The 23,131-nt window shown below is 54.6% G+C and overlaps 1 protein-coding gene across 9 annotated transcripts in view; it reads right to left on the bottom strand.

Annotated features, from left to right (window-relative positions):
- Window positions 1-23,131, bottom strand: part of ABCA7 (ATP binding cassette subfamily A member 7) — a 52,318-nt gene that overhangs the window by 11,656 nt on the left and 17,531 nt on the right. For 5 of the 9 annotated variants that reach the window (XM_051972149.1, XM_051972145.1, XM_051972147.1 and 2 more), the window contains exons 9-37: window positions 22,571-22,787; window positions 21,858-21,997; window positions 20,446-20,562; window positions 19,449-19,610; window positions 17,943-18,142; window positions 16,539-16,715; window positions 16,086-16,308; window positions 14,591-14,812; window positions 13,175-13,379; window positions 12,975-13,085; window positions 11,310-11,481; window positions 10,996-11,127; window positions 9,849-9,988; window positions 8,354-8,491; window positions 7,707-7,894; window positions 7,486-7,564; window positions 6,883-7,085; window positions 6,430-6,478; window positions 6,077-6,196; window positions 4,949-5,103; window positions 4,696-4,820; window positions 4,515-4,613; window positions 4,065-4,257; window positions 3,886-3,980; window positions 3,236-3,268; window positions 2,871-2,976; window positions 2,692-2,766; window positions 1,717-1,886; window positions 625-802 (exon numbers count right to left, since the gene is read on the bottom strand). In XM_051972149.1, coding sequence (XP_051828109.1) covers window positions 625-802; window positions 1,717-1,886; window positions 2,692-2,766; window positions 2,871-2,976; window positions 3,236-3,268; window positions 3,886-3,980; window positions 4,065-4,257; window positions 4,515-4,613; window positions 4,696-4,820; window positions 4,949-5,103; window positions 6,077-6,196; window positions 6,430-6,478; window positions 6,883-7,085; window positions 7,486-7,564; window positions 7,707-7,894; window positions 8,354-8,491; window positions 9,849-9,988; window positions 10,996-11,127; window positions 11,310-11,481; window positions 12,975-13,085; window positions 13,175-13,379; window positions 14,591-14,812; window positions 16,086-16,308; window positions 16,539-16,715; window positions 17,943-18,142; window positions 19,449-19,610; window positions 20,446-20,562; window positions 21,858-21,997; window positions 22,571-22,787 — 4,224 coding nt within the window. Of the gene's footprint in view, window positions 1-624; window positions 803-1,716; window positions 1,887-2,691; window positions 2,767-2,870; window positions 2,977-3,235; window positions 3,269-3,885; window positions 3,981-4,064; window positions 4,258-4,514; window positions 4,614-4,695; window positions 4,821-4,948; window positions 5,104-6,076; window positions 6,197-6,429; window positions 6,479-6,882; window positions 7,086-7,485; window positions 7,565-7,706; window positions 7,895-8,353; window positions 8,492-9,848; window positions 9,989-10,995; window positions 11,128-11,309; window positions 11,482-12,974; window positions 13,086-13,174; window positions 13,380-14,590; window positions 14,813-16,085; window positions 16,309-16,538; window positions 16,716-17,942; window positions 18,143-19,448; window positions 19,611-20,445; window positions 20,563-21,857; window positions 21,998-22,570; window positions 22,788-23,131 lie in introns of those variants that run through there. The other 4 variants (XM_051972142.1, XM_051972143.1, XM_051972144.1 and 1 more) reach the window with 4 other exon arrangements.

Raw genomic sequence — 23,131 nt, 5'->3', positions numbered from 1 at the left:
TGGCTCGGGGTGGGCCCTACAGGCCTGGCCCCCCACTCTGGCGCTGAAGGGGCTCCAGGGAAGGAGCTCTCCCACGTCTTCTGGCTCTCGGCTCCCACAACAGTGAGCACAAGTGACTCAGAACCGTCCCTGTCTCCGACGGGGCCTTTTTCCCTCATGGGCTGTGTCTGTGCTCGTGGGACCCTCAGCTTCCCGAGGATGGGACTGAGTTTCCCCAGGATCCTTAGAACACGGAATGTCAGCACTCAGGGGAACTTCAGAACACAATCTCTGAACTTAGAACCCGGGACATCTGACAGGGCAAGGAGAAGGAGGGGAGGGCTGCTGGTGGGGTGGAACACTTTAGAATAACGAATAGACAATGTTAGAGCTGGCAAGGACTTAGAACACAAAAGAACATCGGAGCTAAGAGGAACCCTGGTACAAATGTCAGAGATGAGAGGCCTTCAGAACTCAGCATGTCAGCCTCTGAGCCTAGAATTCAGGGCTGGAAGGGCCCTGACAGGGAATGTCAGAACTTGTAGAAGTGTTAGGACTATCTGAGACCCGGAGACTCACACTCAGGGCAAGAGTACCTGGCGCAGTCCCTTGGCCCACGCTCTGCCTGCCCCCAGCCCCTCTTACCATGTCCCAGGCAAAATTGCCCAGCCAGTAGAGGGTTGGGGGCAGGCCCCCTAGGAGCTGTAGGTGCTTGGCTCGGCTGACTCGGTCCTCGATGAGGAAGAGTACGAAGCTGGCCGGGACGAAGGACATGGCAAAGAGCACGCAGATGGACACCAGCACATCCACCGAAGAGGCCATCCTAGGAGGGAGTCGGGGGTTACTGGGCTGTCGGGGCCGCCAACAACAGGGAAAATCACACAGAAGGAAGGAGGAAGGGGTTGGTGGAGGGCTTGCAATTGGTTTTCCTGAGAGACCACCCACTATGGAGTTAGAAAGCACTGGTAATTAGGTCAAAGATCATGGGATACAAGCTAGAGGTAACAGTAGGTTAAAGGAATCCATAATTAAGATCACAGATCACAACAGGTCACCAAGCACAAGGGTTAAAAATTATGATGGAATTATGGTTAAAATCATGGAGGCCGAAGAGCACAAGATTAAAGGTCAGAATTAAATAATCATAAAATCGAAAGTCAGAAAGGACCTTGGATATCACTTGGTCCTTCCCCCTCATTTTAGAGTGGGGATTTTTATAGGAAAACAAAGCTGGGATTCCAATCAAATTCAGGGCTCTTTCCCCAGCACCATGCTGAGCTAGAGACCCTACAGTGAAGAGGTCAGAAGTCATGGAGGTCAGAGGCCCTAGGATCATGTCATCAAGACCTGGGCTTCTTAACCAGTATTATGTCCTAGATGCCTCTAACAGGCTGGGAAGCTAAAAAACCCTTTTAAAAAGTTTATAAAATTGTAGGATTACGAGAAAAGCAATTATATTGAAACAGTTATCAAAATATGAAAAAAAAAACTGGCCAATTACAGCAGCCAACGTGAGTACGATATTGCCAGTGGCAATATCTCTGTTACAAATCAATAAACTAGCTGTTTGTGATTCTGTAAGTGACTTTTTTGGTTTATCTGTTGGCTCAAAATAAAACGTACATTGGAAATAATGAAGAGATGGCAGAGACTTGGGGCAAATACAACTCAGAAAGGAAAAGAGGGTGGAGAAGCTGGTGGGCACTGGACACAGCGCCCTTGGGCCTGGGCACTCACAGGGTGACTTCGGAGAGCTGCTCCTTGGTGAGGCTGAGGGGGTGGTTGAGAGTGGTGATGCTGTAAGTCTCGGGGTCCGCCCCTGGGGGCAGGTGAGCACGCAGGAATCCATTGTTCAGCACGTTGATAAAGGCCACCATGGCATGCCATCCCTTGTTGTTGAACCAGACCTGGACCAAGGATTTCCTGTCATTGCCTGTGGCCAGGGTCCCAGCTCATGGCGACAATAAAAATCAGTGTAACAATAGTGGAACCACAGAGAGAACACATTCGGTGTGCAAAGAACTTCATATCTATTGTCTCATCTGAGCCTCTGTGAGGCCGGTGCCATTATTATCCCCATTTTATAGATAAGAAACATGAAGGTGAGAAAGATGAAGCAACTTGCCCATGCTCACACAGCTAAATCTACACCTGAGATGGATTTAAAAAAGGGTTACAAATATTTATATAACACTTTTAGATTTGCTAAGTACTTTATAAAAATCATCTTTCAAATATTATTTTGAAATAATCCTGGTAGGCAGGTACTATTATTATCATCACTTCCATTTTACAGATGAGTAAACTGATGATAATGATGTTTGTCAACACTTCTATAAGATTTTAAGTTTTGTAATGTACTTTATATGTGTTATCTCATTTGATTCTTGTAACAGCCCTGGGAAGCAGGGGCTATTATTATCATCTCTATTTTACAGATGAGGAAACTGAGGCTGAGAGGAATTAAATATCTTGTTTAAGGCCACACCATTAGTAAGAATCTGAGGAAGGATTTAGGACTACAGTTACTGGGTTGGAAGGCCCCTCAGAAACCCTCACATTTGATTTTCTTTTTTTTTCTTTTTACAGATGGGGGATCCCATCTGCTCCTCACTGGGGACCCAATCCTGGCTTTCAAGATTGAGACTGAGAGTGGGAGAGAGGAGATGGAGAAGCCCCTGAAATCCCAGGACCTGGAGAACCCCCACACACCTTCACGTTGTTCTGTGAATCCAGACCCTCAGCCCAGGCACTGAGATTCCGTAGCAGGTTCTGTATCACATTGTTCTAGGGAGGGAGAGAGGACAGTTAGAGACCAACCCTCTTCCCCCGCCCCTGCCCCCATCTCCTTTTGATCCCCCCTGCCCCCAACCCCTGCCCCAGCTAGGCACCTGGGAGCCGTAGAATAAGGCTTGGAACTCCTGGATGGTGCTGAGGATCTCTGGCCCTGAGCCCAGGTCCAAGCCAGAGCTGCCCCCCAGGGAGAAGCCTCCATATCTGGAGATGAGGCAGGTCCAGATTCAGAGCAGGCCATGGTGCCTCCTCCAGCCTCCACTGCTCTGTCCAGAGTCCTTAGTCTCTCCCCTGTCCATCCTCTTCCTCTATGTCTTCACCCAAGGTCTGCAAATCCTCTTCCCCAGCACATGCTCCAGCCTGCCTTTAGCTCTCCCTTCTCCCCTTTTCCCTTGGCCTCCCTCACCCCCATCCCAGCACCTCTCAAAACCTGCTTCCTCAACCTGCTCCCCCACTAGCTCACCTAATCTCATTGACGTACTTCTTGGTCCTCAGCCTGAGAGAAGAGAAAAGGGGGAGGGCTCTAGTTACTCTTCCCCAGATTTGAAAAGGGGAAGGAAGGGAGCTTTCCTCTGGCTACCACTCCCCTAGTCAGAACAGGGCAGGGGACAAGGGCGGCCTCCCTCCTATAACCAGCCTAGGGGTAGGTGGGTATGTGTGACAGACAAAGGACTTTGGGGATGGGGGACTACAGTGGACAAGATAGTCTCTGTTCTCAGGGCCCTCCCAGCCCTAACCTCCTGGGTTCTAAGGGCCCTCCCAGCCCTGACCTCCTGGGTTCTAAGGGCCCTCCCAGCCCTGACCTCCTGGGTTCTAAGGGCCCTCCCAGCCCTGACATCCTGTGTTCTAAGGGCCCTCCCAGCCCTGACCTCCTGGGTTCTAAGGGCCCTCCCAGCCCTGAACTCCTGGGTTCTAAGGGCCCCCCCAGCCCTGACCTCTTGGGTTCTCAGGGCCCCCCCAGCCCTGACTTCCTGGGTTCTAAGGGCCCTCCCAGTCCTGACAGTCCATGTTCCCTAGGAGACAAAGAGTAAAGATCAAGGGTAAACATAAAAGTGGCATGGATGGCCATAGGGCTTTGATTCAGACGCTGAGCAGGACCGGCAGAGCCCTTACCCCTGGTTGATGACACGAGGATAGGTTTTAACCAGATAGTCCGAGATATTTCTTCCCGTCAGATTCTGCATCACGTCTCCCGAGCCTATCTGCATCTGACCCAGGAAAGAACCTCAGTTCGGGCCCAGCCTGCTGGCCCCCAGGTCCAGAGCCTCGGCTGTCCCTTCTCTGGGCCTCACCTGGGGAGGGGGGAGGCCCCCCGCTGCTTCTGGGCAGTCAGGGAGCATCTTCCGGGCCCTGGGGCTGCTGCACTGGCAGGCAGGGGATGGGAACTGCTGGGTCCAGTTGCCTGTAGCAAAGACTTGAGCCACAGCCTCGGGGACTGGGGGCGTCAAGAAGCCATGGTGGGCGGCCTGGGCACAGTCCTGCCCCCTGTAAGGTCCCAAGGGTCTGAGTCACGCCAGGATGATCTCCTGGTTCCAGCCCCCCCCTCCCCATACACACACTCCTTCCCTCCAACAAGGACCCACTTGTAACCAGCCCTGATAACTAATCCATTAATCCTGTAGGAGTTAAATATGGTAACAATGACTCCTGCCTCAGAACCTGTAAGAGTTACAAAGTATCCAGGGACTGTTACAAGGTACCACAGAGCCAGAGGGAAGGGCTTCCTGGTTGGGGGCGCTTACAGGCTTGAGCTATTCCTCCCACAAGTGCCTTGGAAGCCGGGCTTGGACAGCAGGGCGTTCAGTAGCTGGGAATATCTGAGACTTCCAGGGTCATCCTCACTGTAAACAGAAAAACCACTGAGGAAACGTGGCCCTTCTTGGCTCTGCCCTCTCTGCCTGCCTTGCCCAGCCTGGCGCTCACCTGAAAAAAGAGACCTGGGACCCGTACATAGCTGGGTGGAGCTCCAGGGGTGGGTAGTGGCCAAATGGGGGTACGATGAGGCTGAAGAAGAGGGCCAGACCCACAAAGAAGGCGGGGAGCACGATCTAAGGGCACACCAGGGCCATCACAGGGTGCTTGACGAAGGGGTCCCTGAAGTCTCCAAAGCCCCTCAGAGCCCCCTCCTTCTATGCACCCCAGGCCTATGGCCCGGACACCCATGACAGCTGCTGACCTGCGCAAAAAGACCTCGGCGGCTGCGGCGAGCGTGCAGGAACCTCTTGGTGAAGAGGGCCCGGAGCTGCTGCCGCGTGAGGGCCCAGCCCTGCACTCGCCCAGAGCTGCCCAGCTCGTGGTGCAGAGCCTGTGTTTCTGCAGAATCGGCCGCTGCTGGGGACAAGAGCAGCAGGGGAGGGAGGATGGGATCGGATCATAAAAGACACAGGCTTTGGAGCAGGAAGGGGGACTGGGGGCATGTAAACCAGAGGCTCAACTTCCAGGGACCCCAGGCTGCCCGTGCTCCAGAATGCTGCCCTGATCAAACTCAAATGCAATTGGGAAATGTTTAGCAAAATAAAATTGTATCACAACAGAGATGGTTTGAGGTTTTCTTTTTCTTTTCTGTTTTTGTTTTCCTTCTAATTTTTATTTATTTATTTATTTTAACATATATTGCTGAATCATGTTGGGAGAGAAAAATCAGAGCAAAAGGGAAAAATCATGGGAGAGATTAAAATAAAAAAATGAACAGAGCATGTGCTGATTTATATTCAATCTCCATAGTTATTTTTCTGGATGCAAATCCAGAAAAAAAACTGACTCAGATGGCATTTTTTTTTGCCCAGTCTACTGGGATTGTTTTAAATAGTCTGAGGTTTTCTAGGTCAATCTGCTATTACAGGGATCTGTTTCAATTTGAGTTTTATACCCACTACTGATGTAGGCTGACCTCTTTATTTGACATAGAGGGACACTGAGTCTTGGTGAAGGAAAAGTGACATGCTCAAGTTCACCCAGCCAAAAAACTACAGACAGATCCCAGTGCCCCTTCTGAGGCAGCGAGGGGGCTCTGTGGAGAGAGTGCCAGGCCAGGAGTCAGCACGATCCAAGTCCAGCCTCGGCTGTATGATACTGGATAGGTAACAAGTCTTCTTGATTCACTTTTCTCATTGGGCAAATGGGATTAAATAATAGCTCTTGCCTCTCAGGGAGGTGAGAATCAAATGAGAAAACTGTAAAAAGCCCTAGCACAGGGCACACAGCCGTTGCTATATAAATGCCTATTCCCTCTGCCTTCCCTCTGACTCCAACCCAAGGTTCTTTCAATGCCAGTGCCAGGGAGGGCAGCCATGGGCACACTCACCCACATCCCCATTCTCCTCTGTGTGCTCCTTGCTCATCATCCGCGGGTAGCGGGCAGAAGCCAGGGTAGGCACATGCGGCCGAAGAGGCTGGCCTTCGCGGTCTGCCAGGAAGACAGAGGCTGTCCATGGAGAGAGAGGTTGCTCTCCAGACCAGCAGCAGAGCAGCCTCTAAGATTTGCTCCCCACAATGGGGATGGGGCCTCCCTGGCTCTTCCCCAGTCGCGGGCCAAACTGCCGGGAGTCAGTGGTGACTGGTAGATCTAGGGCCCAATCTGGGCTCAGGAAATGCCCAGCTCCCCACAGATGCCTCTGGTTCTGAAAGAAAGTCCCCTGCAAGCCCCTTAAGTAATACCTTCTGGGTCTGCATCGACGCCATTATCCTCGGCCACCTTCAGGAAGATCTGGAGGGAGAAATGAGGGGCTTGGAGGGACGAGGGCAAGGACCTCTGTTGGGTGGGCAGGGCTGAGGAGAGGAGACCTCAAAAATGATGGAACAGTGAGGGAGGGAAGGCAAGACTCTAAGGGGTCCCAGACATGAGGAGGAGAGGTTCAGAGCTGCTCTGCCCCCACACTTAAGGGATGAGGTGAAAGATGTTCAGGTAGAGCACCAAACTTGCCTACTGGGAAGATCTGCATCTCAAACCTGGTCCTGTGACCCTGGGGTGTATTGGAGGAAGAGAGGAGAGCCTCCAGGGACCCCTTTCTCCACAAGACCCTATGGGTGGGGGGAAATCAGGCAATACTAGGACAGCGAGGAAAGGGGAACCCAGTGCTTAGAGCCCTATCAGCCTTCAGCCTTCCCTACCTCCTCCAGGGTGGTGTCTGAGATCCCATAGCCTGAGATGCCAAGCTCCTCGAGGTGCTTGTCCAGCTCCTGAAACAGCTCCCCAAAGGCTCCGTTGTGGGCACCAGCATAAGGCAGGGTCAGCACCACCTCATGGCCCAGCTCCTCCACCAGCTGGACCTCAGGAACAAGTTTCTGTACCAGTGTGAGCAGCTGGGCCACGTCTGGACAAGAGGAGAGGAGGACCATCATGTAGAGAGGGAATACAGGATGTCAGGGCTGGGAGGGCCCTTAGAACCCAGGAGGTCAGAGCTGGGAGCGCCCTTAGAACCCGGGAGGTCAGAGCTGGGAGCGCCCTTAGAACCCAGGAGGTCAGAGCTGGGAGGGCCCTTAGAACCTGGGAGGTCAGAGCTGGGAGGGCCCTTAGAACCTGGGAGGTCAGAGCTGGGAGCGCCCTTAGAACCCGGGAGGTCAGAGCTGGGAGGGCCCTTAGAACCTGGGAGGTCAGAGCTGGGAGCGCCCTTAGAACCCAGGAGGTCAGGCTGGGAGGGCCCTTAGAACCCAGGAGGTCAGGGAACCAAGGCCATAAGGACATAACGGACTGGCCCATCATCAGAGACTCACCAGTGGTGTTAGCTGGGTTCCCCTCCTTGTTTTCCAGGCCTTTGTTCCAGCTCCTTTCTAGCTTGCCATGGTCCTGGTCCTGGGGGGTATCACGGGCAGAGCAGGGACAGTGACAAGGAGAGTCCTGGCCATACAGGTCTGGGTTCCTGCCCCAGGGATCTTTGGGCTTTTCCCCCTCCCTGCCGCCCCCCTGTCCCCGCCCCGTCTGGTCTGAGCCCCACCTTCCCAGCCTTGAGGAGCACAGCCGGCCGCTGCTTCACCAGGGTCAGATAGTAGCCTGTGCCCAAGCGGCTCTTGAGGAAGAGGGGGGACCCGCAGCAGCGGAGCTGCCCCCCTGCAATCATCGCCACACGGTCTCCCAGGAGCTCTGCCTCATCCATGTAGTGAGTGGACAGGATCACTGTGCGACCTGTGGGGGGTGGCAAGGGGAATGACCTTGGGAAGCTCTGGAGGCTTCCTGGGTCAGGCTGGCCCTCACGCCAGGTAAAAGGGAGGGATTTGGGTGTTTTCAGGGCTGGGAGAGGGGTCCTCAAAGACCTCAAGGGTACAATCGGGGAAAACTTTCAGGAAGAGGTGGCCCTTAAGCTGGGCTTGTGGATGCAGGATCTGGACTGAATGGAAGAGAACATTTTCAGGAAGGAGGATCACTGGATTAGAAGTCATTAAGTCCAACTCTTAGGTGACCCACTCAGGTCTCACAGTCACCAAGCTACTGTGGGCAGGCTCTGAGCCACGTTGTCCTTATTCCAAGTCCAAAGTCTTATCCGCGGCATTGTGCCAACCCTCCAAGAAGAGAGATGAGGGTCCCGGCGGGAAGGGGAGAAGGGATAACTCAAGAGCAACTTCTTCACAAGAGGTCCCGACCCACCTTGCCGATACTTGAGCAGCAGCTCCCAGATGCCCCGGCGGGAGAACGGGTCCACGCCGGCGGTAGGTTCGTCCAAGATGACCACTCGGGAGCCCCCCACGAAGGCGATGGCTACAGACAGCTTCCTCTGCATCCCGCCTGAGAGAGGGGGAGACGTTGCGCAGAGCAGTCAGGACTGCCACCCTGCAGCCTTTCTCGGGTCCAGCCCAGCCAGGAGTCTGTAGGGGACAGTGACCGGAGAGGGGACAGCAGAGGGTTCCAGGTCCTGAGTTGGCAGCAGGGAGCCGGCGTATTAAATCAGAGGCACAACGTGCGGTCAGCTCATCGAGTCCAACTTGCCTATTTTACAGGTGAAAAAACTGAGGCCTTCAGAAGATAACTAACTTGTGGCTGGTAAGAGGCGGGACTGGAAACTGAACCCAGGGATCCCGATTCTAAATCCAGGCTTCCAGGGCCAGACAAGGAAACAAGACTCCCACGTCTGCTCTCGGCACACTCCCTTGCCCATCTCAGCCACTCCCCAAGGACTAGGATGTTGCAAAAAGGACTTGCCTTCAGCATCAGAAGGCCGGGGCGCAGTTAGTGCATCTATCGTTCAGAGCCCAAGAGGCTGCAGGCAAGGCATTTCTCTCTGCAGGACTTGGCCTCCTTTTTTATAAAATGAAGGTCCATTCTAACTGTATAAACGCCTTCAATCAATCAGTCCAAAAGCATTTATTAAGCTCCCACTGTGATCCAATGGGCAGGAAGACCTGAGTTCAAATCCAGCCTCAGACCCTTACCAAGCATGTGACCTTGAGCAGGTCACTTCACCCTGTTTGCCTCAGTTTCCTCATCTATAAAATGAGTTGGGAAAGGAAATGACCAACTACTCCAAAGGTTTTTTTTTTTGCCAAGAAAACCCCAAAAGGGGGTCCCCAAGAGTCTGAAATGACTGAACAATAACAATCCTTTGGTCTCTTTTCTCTGACCCCCAAACTCTTACAATCTGATGGTCATCTGGTCCTGGGGGTCAATTCGATTTCATTTAAGCAACCATTACATCCCTGGCACTGTACTATCCATCACAACCACCTCCCATTCCCCCCACTCCCACTGATACCGGTGAAGTTCAGAGCCAACTTCACTCTCTCTTGATTTGCTACCATCCCAGTAGCCTTCTCCTGGCCTCCCTGCCTCCAATGCCTCCTGCAGAGGCCACCAGTCTTTCCCCAGCTCAGACAGCTTTCCCAGGTCTCCACAGCCCATGGAGGAAAGCCCAGATTCTGTATCCTCTGGCCTTCCTGACCTCATTTACAATATCCTTGTCCGTAATCCCACGGCCCCTGGTCCCTGGCCCACACCATCCTGTGCTAGTCTCTCACGTTCCTTCTGTCATTCTCGTCTCTAAGTCAGACTACATGGTCGAGCACAGGACCCAGGGGGCTAATGGATGAGAAGGAGAGGAAGGGATGGGTCCAGGGGAGGGGCAAGAGGCCCAGGGCCCGAAGCTCACCAGAGAGGTGCCGAGTCTGCTCTTGCCGCTTGTGGGGGAGCCCCACGTCCTGCAGGAGATGAGGCAGCTCTTGGCTCACAGCTGCCTGGCTCAGCCCTTTGAGGCGCCCATAGAACCAGATATGTTCTTCTACAGTCAGACTGGGGGCAGAAAGAGAGCATGACCCCCTCCCCCAATGCTCAGGGCACTCTTCCCCAAGGCTTCCCCATAGCCTGGAACCAAGACCCTCTTCTGTTCTGAGGTCCCTAAGTTCTAAGGGTTCCCCTGGCCCCGACATTCTGGGTTCTAAGTTACGATCATCCCTCCCCAGTCCCAACCCTGACTGTCCTAAGGCCCCCTTAGCCCTGACTCTGTCCTAAGGCTCCCCTAGCCCTGACTGTCCTAAGGTCCCCCAGTCCTGACTCTCCTAAGGCCTCCTTCAGCCCTGACTGTCCTAAGGCCTCCCAGCCCTGAATGTCCTAAGGCCCCCCCAGCCCTGATTGTCCTAAGGTCACCCCAGCCCTGAATGTCCTAAGGCCCCCCCAGCCCTGACTGTCCTAAGGCCCCCCTAGCCCTGACTCTGTCCTAAGGCCTCCCAGCCCTGACTGTCCTAAGGTCCCCCAGCCCTGACTGTCCTAAGGCCCCCCTAGCCCTGACTCTGTCCTAAGGTCCCCCAGCCCTGACTGTCCTAAGGCCCCCCTAGCCCTGACTCTGTCCTAAGGTCCCCCAGCCCTGACTGTCCTAAGGCCCCCCAGCCCTGACTCTGTCCTAAGGCCCCCTCCAGCCCTGACTGTCCTAAGGCCCCCCTAGCCCTGACTGTCCTAAGGCCCCCCAGCCCTGACTGTCCTAAGGCCTCCTTCAGCCCTGACTGTCCTAAGGCCCCCCAGCCCTGACTATCCTAAGGCCCCCCAGCCCTGACTGTCCTAAGGCCCCCCAGCCCTGACTGTCCTAAGGCCCCCCTAGCCCTGACTCTGTCCTAAGGTCCCCCAGCCCTGACTCTGTCCTAAGGCCCCCCAGCCCTGACTGTCCTAAGGTCCCCTAGCCCTGACTGTCCTAAGGCCCCCCTAGCCCTGACTCTGTCCTAAGGCCCCCCAGCCCTGACTGTCCTAAGGCCCCCCCAGCCCTGACAATCAGCTTTGCTAGGACAATCCCTAGGCCTGTGACCTACATATCGAAGAGCACGTTGTGCTGGGGGCACAGGCCCAGGTTGCGGCGCACGGCTGCCCTGTTGGAGCTGACATCTTGGCCCAGGATGAGAGCTGACCCCCGGGTAGGGGGGAAGAGGCCGCTCAGGATGGAGCTAGGAACACAAGTCAGAGTTAAGGCAGGCAGAGGCTGAGGAAATGCGCCAGCATGGGGCTGGGGCTCAGGGAGGTTTCCAGAGATGGGGGGGAGGTGGGGGCTGTGGAAGAGTTCTCCCCCTCGCACCCAGCCTCCCGCTGCAGTCCCCCAACTCTCCTCCTCCCCTTCTACGGCACTCACAGAGTTGTGGTCTTGCCAGCCCCATTGTGGCCCAAGAAGGCAGTGATGTGGCCCTCGTAGAAGTCCAGGCTGAGCCCCTGGAGGGCAGGGCGGGCACTGCCCGGGTAGTACTTCACCAGGCCCCGAAGTGACACGCCCACCCGTAGCCCAGGGGATGGTTCTTCCACTAGCACTGCAGGAAACAAAGCACTGGGCATGAGGATCCCCCAGCCCCGGCCACAGGAAGCCCCCTCCACCACTGCAACAGAGATCCGTGCTACTGTGAAATCTAGGAAAGCAATATACCCCAGAGAGCTGCTGGGGGTCCTGGGGAACAAATGGGATCTGTAAGGTGCGAGGGGGTGGGTGGGCTGCAGTTCTATTCCATTCACCCTGCGCTGGCTGAGGCGGGCAGGCAGGTGAAGTAGAGAGTGCAGAGGCTGGAGACCCACGTTCCAATTCAGCTTTAGAAACGTACTAGCTGGGCAGATAGGTGGTGCAGTGGGTAGAGCACCAGCCCTGAAGTCAGGAGGATCCGAGTTCAAATCTGGTCTCAGACACTTAACACTTCCTGGCTGTGTGACCCTGGCCAAGTCACTTAACCCCCATTGCCTCAGCACAAAACAAAACAAAAGAAATGGACTAGCTCTGTGATCCTGGGCAGTCACTTAACTTTTATCTGCCATAGTTTCCTCTTGTGAGAATCATGCAGCATAATAAAACACTTAGTCCCGGTACACAGTAGGCACTTAATGTTTGTTCCTTTCCCCCTCCCTAAGGTCTCTGCTACGATGGAAGCTTTGTCCTCCATGGGAGGAGGCTCCAGGGAACAGATCTTCAGGGATGTCGTTCCTTGGTCTTGGCATGGAATAAGAAGGGGGCATAGAAGGGCCATGAAGGTATGAGGCTTCTGGAGGGGGTAGAGGCTCTTTACAATCTTAAGGGGTCCGAGGAATCAGGAGGGCTTCAGGAAGGACAATATGGAGGTGGGGGCCTGAGCAGGGGTCCCCCGCTTTGGGCAGCCTGCCGAATCATGCGGACCCCTTCCCCAAACAAGGTTTTGAAATGTACAAAATAAAATGCATGGGATTACCAGGATGCTGATTCAACTGAACTACAGGGACCAAAATACTTTTTTCTTCTAACAGAAGGTCATAGAGGCCGGGGAAGAGCCCCCGGTCTTTAGTGAATGTGAGGGATATCAAGGGGCATGAGGGATCTAGAGGGACACAGACGGGGCTGTGCTCTATAAGGTATCACTCGGGCAGGGTGACAAGCATTGCTGAGACAGTTGGGGGTAAGGGACTTGCCTAGGGTCACACAGCCAGGGAGTGGTAACTGTCTGAGGTAAGATTTGAACTCAGGTCTTCCGGAGTGCTCTATCCACTGCACCATCTTGCTGCCCCCGTAACAAGCATTTGTCATGGGCTCACCACGCCCTGGGCACTGGGGGCTCAGCCACAGAGAGCATGAAAGGTGAGGGGTGTGAAGGGTTGTTGGGGGGCTGAGGAGTCTCCAAGTTGGGTCTCTGAGGGGCTGGGAAAGTTTATATGGAGTTTTGGAGAGCATGAGACCGAGATATAACTAAGGTCGGTCTGAAGGCTCGCTAGGATAGAACAGGAGGGACCCAGGAGGGCTTGACTTCCAGGATCATGGTGTCAGCGGATATGTTGGGGGGAAGGATACCTTGAGGGTCATCCTTGGAGGGGCCCGGGTCCAGACTGACCAATCCCAGCTCTCCACACCAGTAGCTCTTCCGGAAGGGGAAATTCCAGGGCTGAGGAATTCCATACTGACCTACGGTGAGTCGGAGAGAGCGCCCTCCTCAGGCCCCAAGAGTCCTGCCCCCCAGCCCCCCCTCCAGGCCCGTCTCTCTCAGGTCTCACCGGGGCAGATGGCCTCAATGTACCAGGTGGCCGCAGCATAGAGCCCGGCGTCCAGGAGCAGCAGAGCCTCAGACAGCGCCAGGCTGTAGACGTCGCCGGCCACGGGGCTGCGGCCCAGGTTGTGCCACTGGATGCCCACGCCCTGCTCCTCGTACAGGGAGAAGTACTCGCAGCCAAAGCCAAAAGCCACCGGGGACAGCAGGCTCTAGGGAGCCAGGAGGAAAGTGAAGGGGGCGTCTCTGCCTTCCCTCCCGGGGGCACTGCCTCCCGTTCCCTTAGCATCCTTTCTTCCCAGCACCCGGCAGGCCCAAGCCTCCCAGCTCTAAGCCCGGTCCCAGAGCCCACGGAAGGTTGGTATTGCTGGGACCATTCAGGAATGGCCGGCCCATAGCTGCCCCAGACCCCCAAAACCTGAGGCTGGCACAACGTGGCCTCTATCCCAGGTCAACAGATGGGAAGGAGGGAGCTATAAGGAGCGGGGAGGTCTGGGACCGTTCTGGGAGGATCTGGGACCGCTCTGGGGAGATCTGGGACCGCTCTGGGGAGATCTGGGACCGCTCGGGGAAGGTCTGGGACTGTTCTGGGGAGATCTGGGACCGCTCTGGGGAGATCTGGGACCGCTCGGGGGAGATCTGGGACCGCTTGGGGGAGGTCTGGGACCGCTCTGGGGAGATCTAGGACCTCTTGGGGGAGGTTTGGGACCGCTTGGGGGAGGTCTGGGACCGCTCAGGGGAGGTCTGGGACCGCTCGGGGGAGATCTTGGGACCGCTCGGGGAAGGTCTGGGACCGCTCGGGGGAGATCTGGGACCACTCGGGGGAGGTCTGGGACTGCTCTGGGGCTGTAGGGAGTCTATAGAGAGACTGGAGGATCTAGAGAGAACATGAGCTACGCCCAGAGGACACGGTCATTTTCTCTTTCAAGCTGCTATCACAAGCTTTTCCTGAAGTAGGCATAAATATCCCACCTTAATAAACACATCAAACCGCTCGTGAAAGCTAGAAGGGAAACCTCTCTGTGGGCACAAGAGGGCAAAGGGAAGGCATGAGATCGAGTTTGACTGGCAGCCACGGAATGATGTTGGTCTAAGAAACTTCAGAGTTAGGTGGGGTCTATAGACAGCACTGTGAGGTTCATAGAAATGTAGAGTTTAGTGGGCATGAGATCCAGAAGGAACATTTGGAAGAGCCCTATGGGGGAAGAAGTCTGTATGGGGCATTTGGGGAGGGTCCGGGGCTCTGGGAGTCGGGAGATGGGCGTCTCGATTGAGAGCAGCCATGTTTCCCCTGACAGCATCTTTCCCCTGCTGTCCTTGGAGAAGCACTGCCCCGAGTCCCTGCAAATGTTCCTTTCCCAGGCCTCCCTCTGCCCACAGTCCAAGGCTCGGGGCCCCCGGGCAGGCCCACCCCAAGCCTCACCGCAGCCAGCCTCAGGGCTGGGGGCATTCGGTCCCTCCAGGCCACGCAGAGCACATAGGGCAGGTACAGGGTGAAGTAGAGGAGGCCCCCGCAGGCAGCCGCCACATTGGCGCGGGAGAAGGCAGCGCTGAACAGGAAACTCTGGCAGACTGTGGCCACGGCGAAGGCGACCAGGAAGAGGAAGACCAGGAGGGGGTGGCTGTAGGGGAGAATGTCCCCCTGCTGCAGAGAGAAAGGGGACGGGGTGACCCGGGCACATCCATGAACACTCGGCCATTTGGGGGCTCAAATGCCCCTCTCCCTCCCATTAGGCCGAGCCCGAGGAGGATCCAGGCCCTAAAACTCAGGGCAGGAACACACGTGGGACGTCGGGCCAACAGAGCATGGGTGTAAGAGGAGGCCTGAGGGGGCCGCGACTACAGGGGGTACAGATCACTGCTCCGCAGAGGGGGCCTCTGGCCCAACGCTCTCATTTTACCAAGGAATAAAATGGAGCCCGCGGGATTGAAGGCATAAGTGGTAACACCAGAGACAAGATGTTTCCTGCCTGAGAGAGTTTCTGCTAGTCACTTAGGCCTGTTTCCCCGTCTGTTAAAAAGTAGGAGTTGGTCTAAATGGCCTCAGGATGTAAAAGACAGAGTGGTCACCCAGAGTAGGGACCCTGGGGATGGGGGGCAAAGTAGGGAGAGCCCTTGGTTTAATGGTGTGAGCATAGAGGAAGGAGGCCCTGGAATGAGGGGGATGGGGAGGTATGGGAAAGGCCCCAGGGGGATGGAATAAGAGGGAGCCTTGGTTTAAGAAACAGAATGGGGAGGGAGAGATCTTGGTACAGATGATTTAAGTGCGAAGGGGACTCAGCACAGGAGAGGGATTCTGGGGTCTCAAGGATAGGGACCTCTGGATTTAGATGAGAGATAGCTTAAGGAATAATATGTATCCCATTAGAATTTGGACAGAAAGTGCCCTCTGCATCCAGAAAAGGTTCAAAGGAGACTGAATGTAAATCAACACATGCTATGTTCACTTTTTTTTCCTGTTTTTTAATCTCTCCTGTAGTTTTTCCCTTTTGCTCTGATTTTTCTCTTCCAACATGATTCATAAAGCAATGTGCATTAGAAATAAATAAATTTACTAGGAAAAAAAAGAACACAGAATGTAAGAACTGAGGGGGCCCTTAGAACATGGGTATAGACAGTAGAAAGGGAGCCCAGAATATGGAGGGTTAGCATGTGGGAGTCCCTGGTGGGCAATGGAGTGGAGAGGGCAGATATGGAAAGCGGAGTAGGGTGGAGTATTGGGGGATCCAGGACTAGATGAGATGAGGCCACAGGAGGTCTCTACTTGTGAGAGGTGGAGCCAGGGGATGCAGGGGAGAACTGAGTGGGAAGAGGTGGGGATGGAGCGAGGAGTGTGGGAACTAAGGGGAGCAGGGCTGGATTTGGGAGACAGCGTGGGGAGAGGTTCCCAGGGGTGAGGGCACAGAGGCCCATCTCACCTTGAGGATAAGAACAAGAAGGCTGCTGCTGACCAAGAATGGCAAGAGGCTACTGATAAACCAGCTGGTCCAGAGAACGCTGCGACTCAGGCCCATGGCCAGCATGGTGTCCCGAAGGCGAGCTTCCTTTTCCTGAACGACGCCCTTCACGGTCAGGGCCACGGAATAGATCCACGCAAGGGTCAGAAATAGGGGCAGTGACCGGTTCAGCACCCGCAGGAACCTGATGGGGAGGGGGAGAGGGAGCAGGAGGAAGGGCCCAGGCCGTCACCCTGACCTTCCCCTCAACGCGGCGCCCTCGGTCCGACGGCTCCCTCTCTCAGGGCTGGCTGAGGAGGTGCCCAGGCTGGAGAGGCCCAAAGGGGCGTGGGCTCCCCCAGTGCCCAGCTGGGCCTAAGTATGGATGGTCAAGGTGCCCCAAGAGGCTCCAGGGACAAGGGGCAGGGCACTCACACGTCATCCACGTAGCAGGGGTAGGGCATCTGCTGCAGGTAGATACTGGCAGGGCGAGCAGAGACATTCAGCACCCGCACAACTGCCCCCTCCAGAAGGTCCTGAAGGTAGACAAAGCCACCCCACACATAGCGCATGTCCAGGAAGGGATCTGCTGCCGGGCCTGGGTCCCAGAACCTGCACACAACAGGCATGAAAATGGCAAAGCCCCCACCAGGCTGAGCACGGACCCCGGTGCCGGGACACCAGGCTCACACGCTGCATAGAAAGGGCGAACACAGCAGGGATTCCCACCCCCAGCCTCTCTCCAGAGGAACTAGTAGTCCCCAGCTTCTTCTAACACAATGGCAGAGATGGAGAGGAACATAGAGTGTCAGACCCTATAGTATCAGAGCTGGGAAGGCCCTTAGCACCCATGTCAGAGCTGGGAGGACTCTTAGAACCCAGGAGGTCAGAGCTGGGAGGGCCCCCTTAGAACCAGGAGGTCAGAGCTGGGAGGGCCCTTAGAACAGAGAACGTCAGAGCTGGGAGGACTCTTAGAACCCAGGAGGTCAGAGCTGGGAGGGCCCTTAGAATCAGGAGGTCAGAGCTGGGAGGGCCCCCTTAGAACCCAGGAGGTCAGAGCTGGGAGGGCCCCCTTAGAACCAGGAGGTCAGAGCTGGGAGGGCCCTTAGAACCCAGGATGTCAGAGCTGGGAGGGCCCTTAGAACTCAGGAGGTCAGAGCTGGGAGGGCCCTTAGAACCCAGGATGTCAGAGCTGGGAGGGCCCTTAGAACCCGGGAGGTCAGGGCTGGGAGGGGACTTAGAACCCAGGAGGTCAGAGCTGGGAGGGCCCTTAGAACATACAAAGTCAGATTTGGGAGGGCCCTTACAACACAGGATGTCAGGGCTGGGAGGGGACTTAGAACCCAGGAGGTCAGAGCTGGGAAGGCCCTTAGAACCCAGGAGGTCAGAGCTGGGAGGGCCCTTAGAACCCAGGAGGTCAGAGCTGGGAAGGCCCTTAGAACCCAGGAGGTCAGAGCTGGGAGGGCCCTTAGAACCCAGGAGGTCAGAGCTGGGAGGGCCCTTAGAACCCAGGAGGTCAGAGCTGGGAAGGCCCTTAGAACCCAGGAGGTCAGAGCTGGGAGGGCCCTTAGAACCCAGGAGGTCAGAGCTGGGAAGGCCCTTAGAACACAGGAGGTCAGAGCTGGGAGGGTCCTTAGAACCCAGGAGGTCAGAGCTGGGAGGGCCCTTAGAACACGGGATGTCAGGGCTGGGAGGGGACTTAGAACCCAGGAGGTCAGGCCTTAGAATAGAGAGCAGTAGTGAGATGGGCCTGGGGCCACAATGGCCATGGGTAGGTTAGGTCCAGGTGGCCCCACAGTCCAGGATGAACCACCCCAGCCTCCCAACCCCCTCCTCAACCTGTCTTTGATTTTATTAGTCCTGGTGACGTCATCGATATCCATGCGGATCTTGAGGCGAATGTGGCTGGGAGCCCCCCCATCCTGCAGCCCCAGGAAGACAATCCCAGCCCAGAAGCGCCGCTGCTCCAGCAGCTCCACGGCCCGGTCCATCAGCATGTCCTCGGTCGTCACTGGCTCCAGCTTGTCCAGAGACACGCACTGTGCGGGAGAGAAGCGACTGCTCGGGGACAAAGACTCCCAGCGACAGGGGGAAGGAGAGCTTCCCCGCCGCAGAGTTGCAGATGCAAACAAAGGGCCCGTGGTGGTCCCGTGTCTGCTGCTCTCCCGGGGCTCTCACGGGCACCCTCTGGCCCGGAAGTTCCAGCTGCTTCTCAAGACCCTCCCCAACAAGACCATGTTTCTCCCCAGGAGACCAGGGGCCAGATGTGGCCCCGGAGAAGTCTGGGAGGGTGACCAGGACACAGACAGAGACGGAGGGATCTCCAAGCACCTGCTCCGTGCCAGGCACTGAGAGTACAAACGGGAGCAAACAAGGCCCACCAGCTCTCAAGGGGCTTATTTCTAATGAGGGAAGACAACCCTCCTCCTCCTCCTCATCACCACTGGTATTCAGGTTCCTAGCAGCAAAGGGGGCTGGAGGGAGGAAGCTCAGAGGTCAGATCTGGCCCAAGACATTGACCCTGACTGTCACTTTGTCTCTGCTTCAGTTTCTTCATCTATAAAATGGGGGTGAAAATAATATTTTCTTTCCAGGATTGTTATGAGAATCAAATAAAATATTTGTAAAGTACTTACAACAACGCCTGGCCCGGAGTAGGCAGTTTAAATGTCAGCCATCACGTGGCCCTCTTCAGCAATGAGATGAACCAAATCAGTTCCAATAGAGCAGTAATGAATTGAACCAGCTACACCCAGTGAAAGAACTCTGGGAAATTACTATGAACCATTACATGGAAATCCCTCTATTTTTGTCCGCCTGCATTTTGGATTTCCTTCACAGGCTAATTGTACACTATTTCAAAGTCCGATTCTTTTTGTGCAGCAAAATTACTGTTTGGACATGTATATATATATTGTATTTAAATTATACTTTAACATATTTAACATGTATTGGTCAATATGCCATCTGGGGGAGGGGATGGGGGGAAGGAGGGGAAAAGTTGGAACAAAAGGTTTGGCAACTGTCCATGCTATAAAATTATCCATGCATATAACTTGTAAATAAAAAGCTTTAATAATAAAAAAATGAAGAAAAAAATATCAGCCATCATCATTGTTATTATGTTTCAAGATTTTCAAAGCACTTCACAACTATTATCTTATTTGATGCTTATAATAATCCTGTAAGATAGGTGCTATTATTATCCTTTAAAGTTTGGGGAAACTGAGGCAGCTAGCAATGACAGCAATACACTGCCACACTTATAGCCTCTGTGCACATAAACGGAACTGGGGGGGGTAGGGAACTTAAAAACCTTGGCCTTGAGAGGGGTCCTCGTCTCACCTCCAGGACCTTCCCCATTTTGTCCACTATCAGAGTTATGTCTTCATGGGCCTCCTTCCAAGTGTAGCCGTTCCCATCTAAGCCCAGGAAGGTACGGAGGGCCAATGTCCTGTTCCTGAGGCGCCCCGGCCTCTCTTCCCAGGAGGGCATCTGGAGCAGCCTCTGGAGGAAAAGGGGAAAGGGGAAGCCCCTTAGCTGAGGACCTGACTCTGACCCCATTTCCCACTCGTGTTTACCCCAAATGCTCCTCACCCCTTTTCTTCCTTTCTAAAATCAGTCCTAGCTAAATTTATTTTCTCCAATATAAGAGCTGGGGGCCCTTAGAACATACAAAGTCAGATTTGGGAGGGCCCTTAGAACTCAGGATTTCAGAGCTGGGAGGGCCCTTAGAATACATCAGAGCTGGGAGATCACTTTATATATGAGGAAACTCAAGACTTGGGGTGAGAAAGTGATTTGCCCCAGTCCATTCCAGTAAGTCCCAAGCCCAGTTCTTGCATTCTGACTTGAATCTCTATGTTCTTTTTTTTTTTTAATTTTTATTTAATAATTACTTTATATTGACAGAATCCATGCCAGGGTAATTTTTTGAATCTCTATGTTCTTTCAGAAGAAAGTCACAGAGGGGAAGGAACTCGCCCAAGATTTTTTTTAAAATCCTCTTAGACTCCAGATTCCCTAACTTCCAGCCCATTATTCTTCCACTATGAACTGGGTGCTCAAGGCTGAGTATTCAGTAGGTACTTAATGAATACCAATTCATGGAATCAAAACTCTAGAGCTGGAGCTGCACGTGACCTGGGAGGCGAGCTAGACCGAGGCCAGAAGAGATGAGCTGATTTGCTCAGTCACATGGGTAGTAAGGGACAGAGTGTATCCTCCCCAGTACTCTAACTGCACACCCGGCCCCCTCTCCACTACACCAAACCGCCTCCTGGATTTTGGTGATCTCAGCCTGGCCCCCCAAGTTCCCTGGGACCCGCCTGCCGGCTCCTACCTTCAGGAGCTCCACTTCGGAGCTGTTGTTCATGAAGCTGGTGATCTGGGGTGCGAGCTCCATCCAGAGGCCATAGAGCTCCTTCAGCAGGGCCAGCTGACGGAATGTCTGGTTTACCTGGATAGAGACAGACCCAGAGCAGCTTGGTTAGGCCCCTTCCCATCTGCCCTTCCCTCCTCAATCTGGGCTGCATGAGATGATGGGGAGGTAAGAGGAGGGAGGGAGGGAGAAGGAGGGGGAATGAAAGAGAAAAATAAGGTCAGAGAGGAAAGGAAGAAGGAAGAGAAAGGGGGAGAGAGAAAGAAGAATGAAGGGGGAAGGAGAGAGGAAAGGGAAGGGAAAGGGGGAGAGAGGAAAGGAGGAGGAGAAAGAGGGAGAAAGGAAAGGAAGAAGAGAAAGATGAGACAGAGATAGAGAGACAGAGTGGGGAGAAGAGGAAAGAGAGATGGGGAGGTAAATTACAAGAAACCAAGGGACAGAAGAACTCAGGTTTTCATAGTTCTATCATCTCTTCAAGAAAATGACTCTAGCCCCATCTTCTTATCTGGCCTTCCCCAGAGGCTGATAGAGCACAGAAGATCAACCTCTAATTACAGAACAGATAAGCTAGTGGCCTTGGACAGAGCCAGAACAAAGATTCACAGTGCCAGGCCTGGGAGACCCTCAGAATCCAGGTTGTCAGGGCTACAGGGCCCTTAGTACCAGGAGATCAGAATGGGAGGGCCCTTAGAACCCAGGATGTCAGAACTGGGAGGGCCCTTAGCACCCAGGATGTCAGGGCTGGGAGGGCCCTTAGCACCCAGGAGGTCAGAGCTGGGAGAGCCCTTAGAACCCAGGAGGTCAGAGCTGGGAGGGCCCTTAGAATCCAGGAGGTCAGGGCTGGGAGGGCCCTTAGAACCCAGGAGGTCAGAGCTGGGAGGGCCCTTAGAATCCAGGAGGTCAGGGCTGGGAGGGCCCTTAGAACACAGGGCTGGGAGGGCCCTTAGAACCCAGGATGTCAGAACTGGGAGGGCCCTTAGAAACCAGGAGGTCAGAGCTGGGAGGGCCCTTAGAGCCCAGGATTTAGACCATAAAACAGACTATCTTGCCAGACTCCACATCTTAAGAAAAAAAAGCAATGAAGGGTCAGAGAAGTCCCTTGATCACCTACTAGTTGAGTGACATATGGCTAGAACTCAGGAGTCCCCTGACTCTTATCCCAGGCAGCTTCTAATTAAGGCTGGGCTTTGTTAGGACTTTTGTGCTCCTCACAGCCCCTTCCTCTCTAGGACTGCTCCCTCTCTCCCCAGGAGGCAGGACTGGGCCCAGATCACAGAGGGGGAGGCCGGGAGGTGCCCAGGAATCACACGGCAGGAGGGGAGAGCCTGAACCAGAGGCAGAACTCGGGCTCTAGGAAAGGTGGAACCCCTCACCTCGGCCATGACTCTCTGGGTGAATGGCGTGTCAGGAGTGTACAGGATCTTGCCAAGAACAAGGGGCTTGAGTCTCCACCACAGAAGCCGAGATATAGGATGTGCCTCCATGGACTCAATTAGCGACTGGCAGAAGGAACCTGGGGGTTGGAAAGAGAAGAAGGAGGGGAAGCCCTGGACAACCTCCAATCGAGAGACACAGAATCATGGGCTGACAGTGGGAAGGGACTTTGACAGACGGGGAAATAGAGTCTCTGACTATCTGAGATCCAAGCTGAGTATCAGAGAGTAATTAGCCCAGCCAGGATTTGAACCTGGGCTGTCTGCCTGCAAATCCACACTTTTATTTTACAGATGGAGAGATTGAGGCTCAGAGAAGGGGAAAACTGGACACCACCAAGCAAGTTAAGTTTTTAGGAGCAAGGGCTCCTGATTCCTGGTCTCAGGCTCTTTCGGGGGTGGGGGGGGAGGGAAGGGAGGTTACTTTCTGAGAGGAGTTCCCAGCAGGAATTATTATTGCCATTTTATAGAGAGAAAAAACTGAGCTCCAGAGAAAATGATTGCCTGAAGGATTCTGGCCTGATCTCCTACCTCCAAGGCCATGGTTCCTCCCACTAAGCCACACAGCCTTGCTGACCCTGAAGGGGTCGGGGGGGGGGAGGGACTGGGTGAGGGTCGGGGGTGGGCAGGGAAGAGATAAGGATGTAACTCACTAGTGCTGTTGTCCAGGGGAGAGGATGATCTTCCCCGGCCCTGGCCCAACACCATCTTTAGGTCATTGTCTTCATACCAGTTGAGGGAGGGGATTTCAGCTCCTTGATCCCTAGACTTTCCACACAGGACTCGAGATATTCCTTCCAGGGGGCCCCCTGGACCTGGGGCCCTCCGCAACTCTGCCCGCAGCTCTGCTAAGCCCGGCAGGGTGGAAAGCTGGAAGGGTAGAGGGGCAGCAGGCCCCATAGAGGTATGGGAGGGCACAGGGCTGGGGACCCCAAGGGAAGATCCCCTAACTTTTACCCTGGGGTTCAAGGTCTCCCATGAACTTCCTGTCCTAGAAATCATCAGGTTTAGGTTTGGACTTAGACTTCATCTCATCCACGCTTTTCATTTTTCAGATGGGGAAACTGAGGCTCAGGGACATCAAGCAGTTCTACAATATGAACTCTGCTCCACTAACTCCAATGCCTTTGGGTTCTTTTTTACAGACACACTTGAAAGTCTTCCTCGCCTTCCCTTCTGGGCGCCAATCCCCACTGCGCCGACCTTCTCCCAGG

The sequence above is a fragment of the Antechinus flavipes genome, chromosome 1, assembly GCF_016432865.1.
Source record: "Antechinus flavipes isolate AdamAnt ecotype Samford, QLD, Australia chromosome 1, AdamAnt_v2, whole genome shotgun sequence".
Classification (NCBI taxonomy): Eukaryota; Metazoa; Chordata; class Mammalia; order Dasyuromorphia; family Dasyuridae; genus Antechinus; species Antechinus flavipes.
This window is presented reverse-complemented; position numbering and strand designations above follow the sequence as displayed.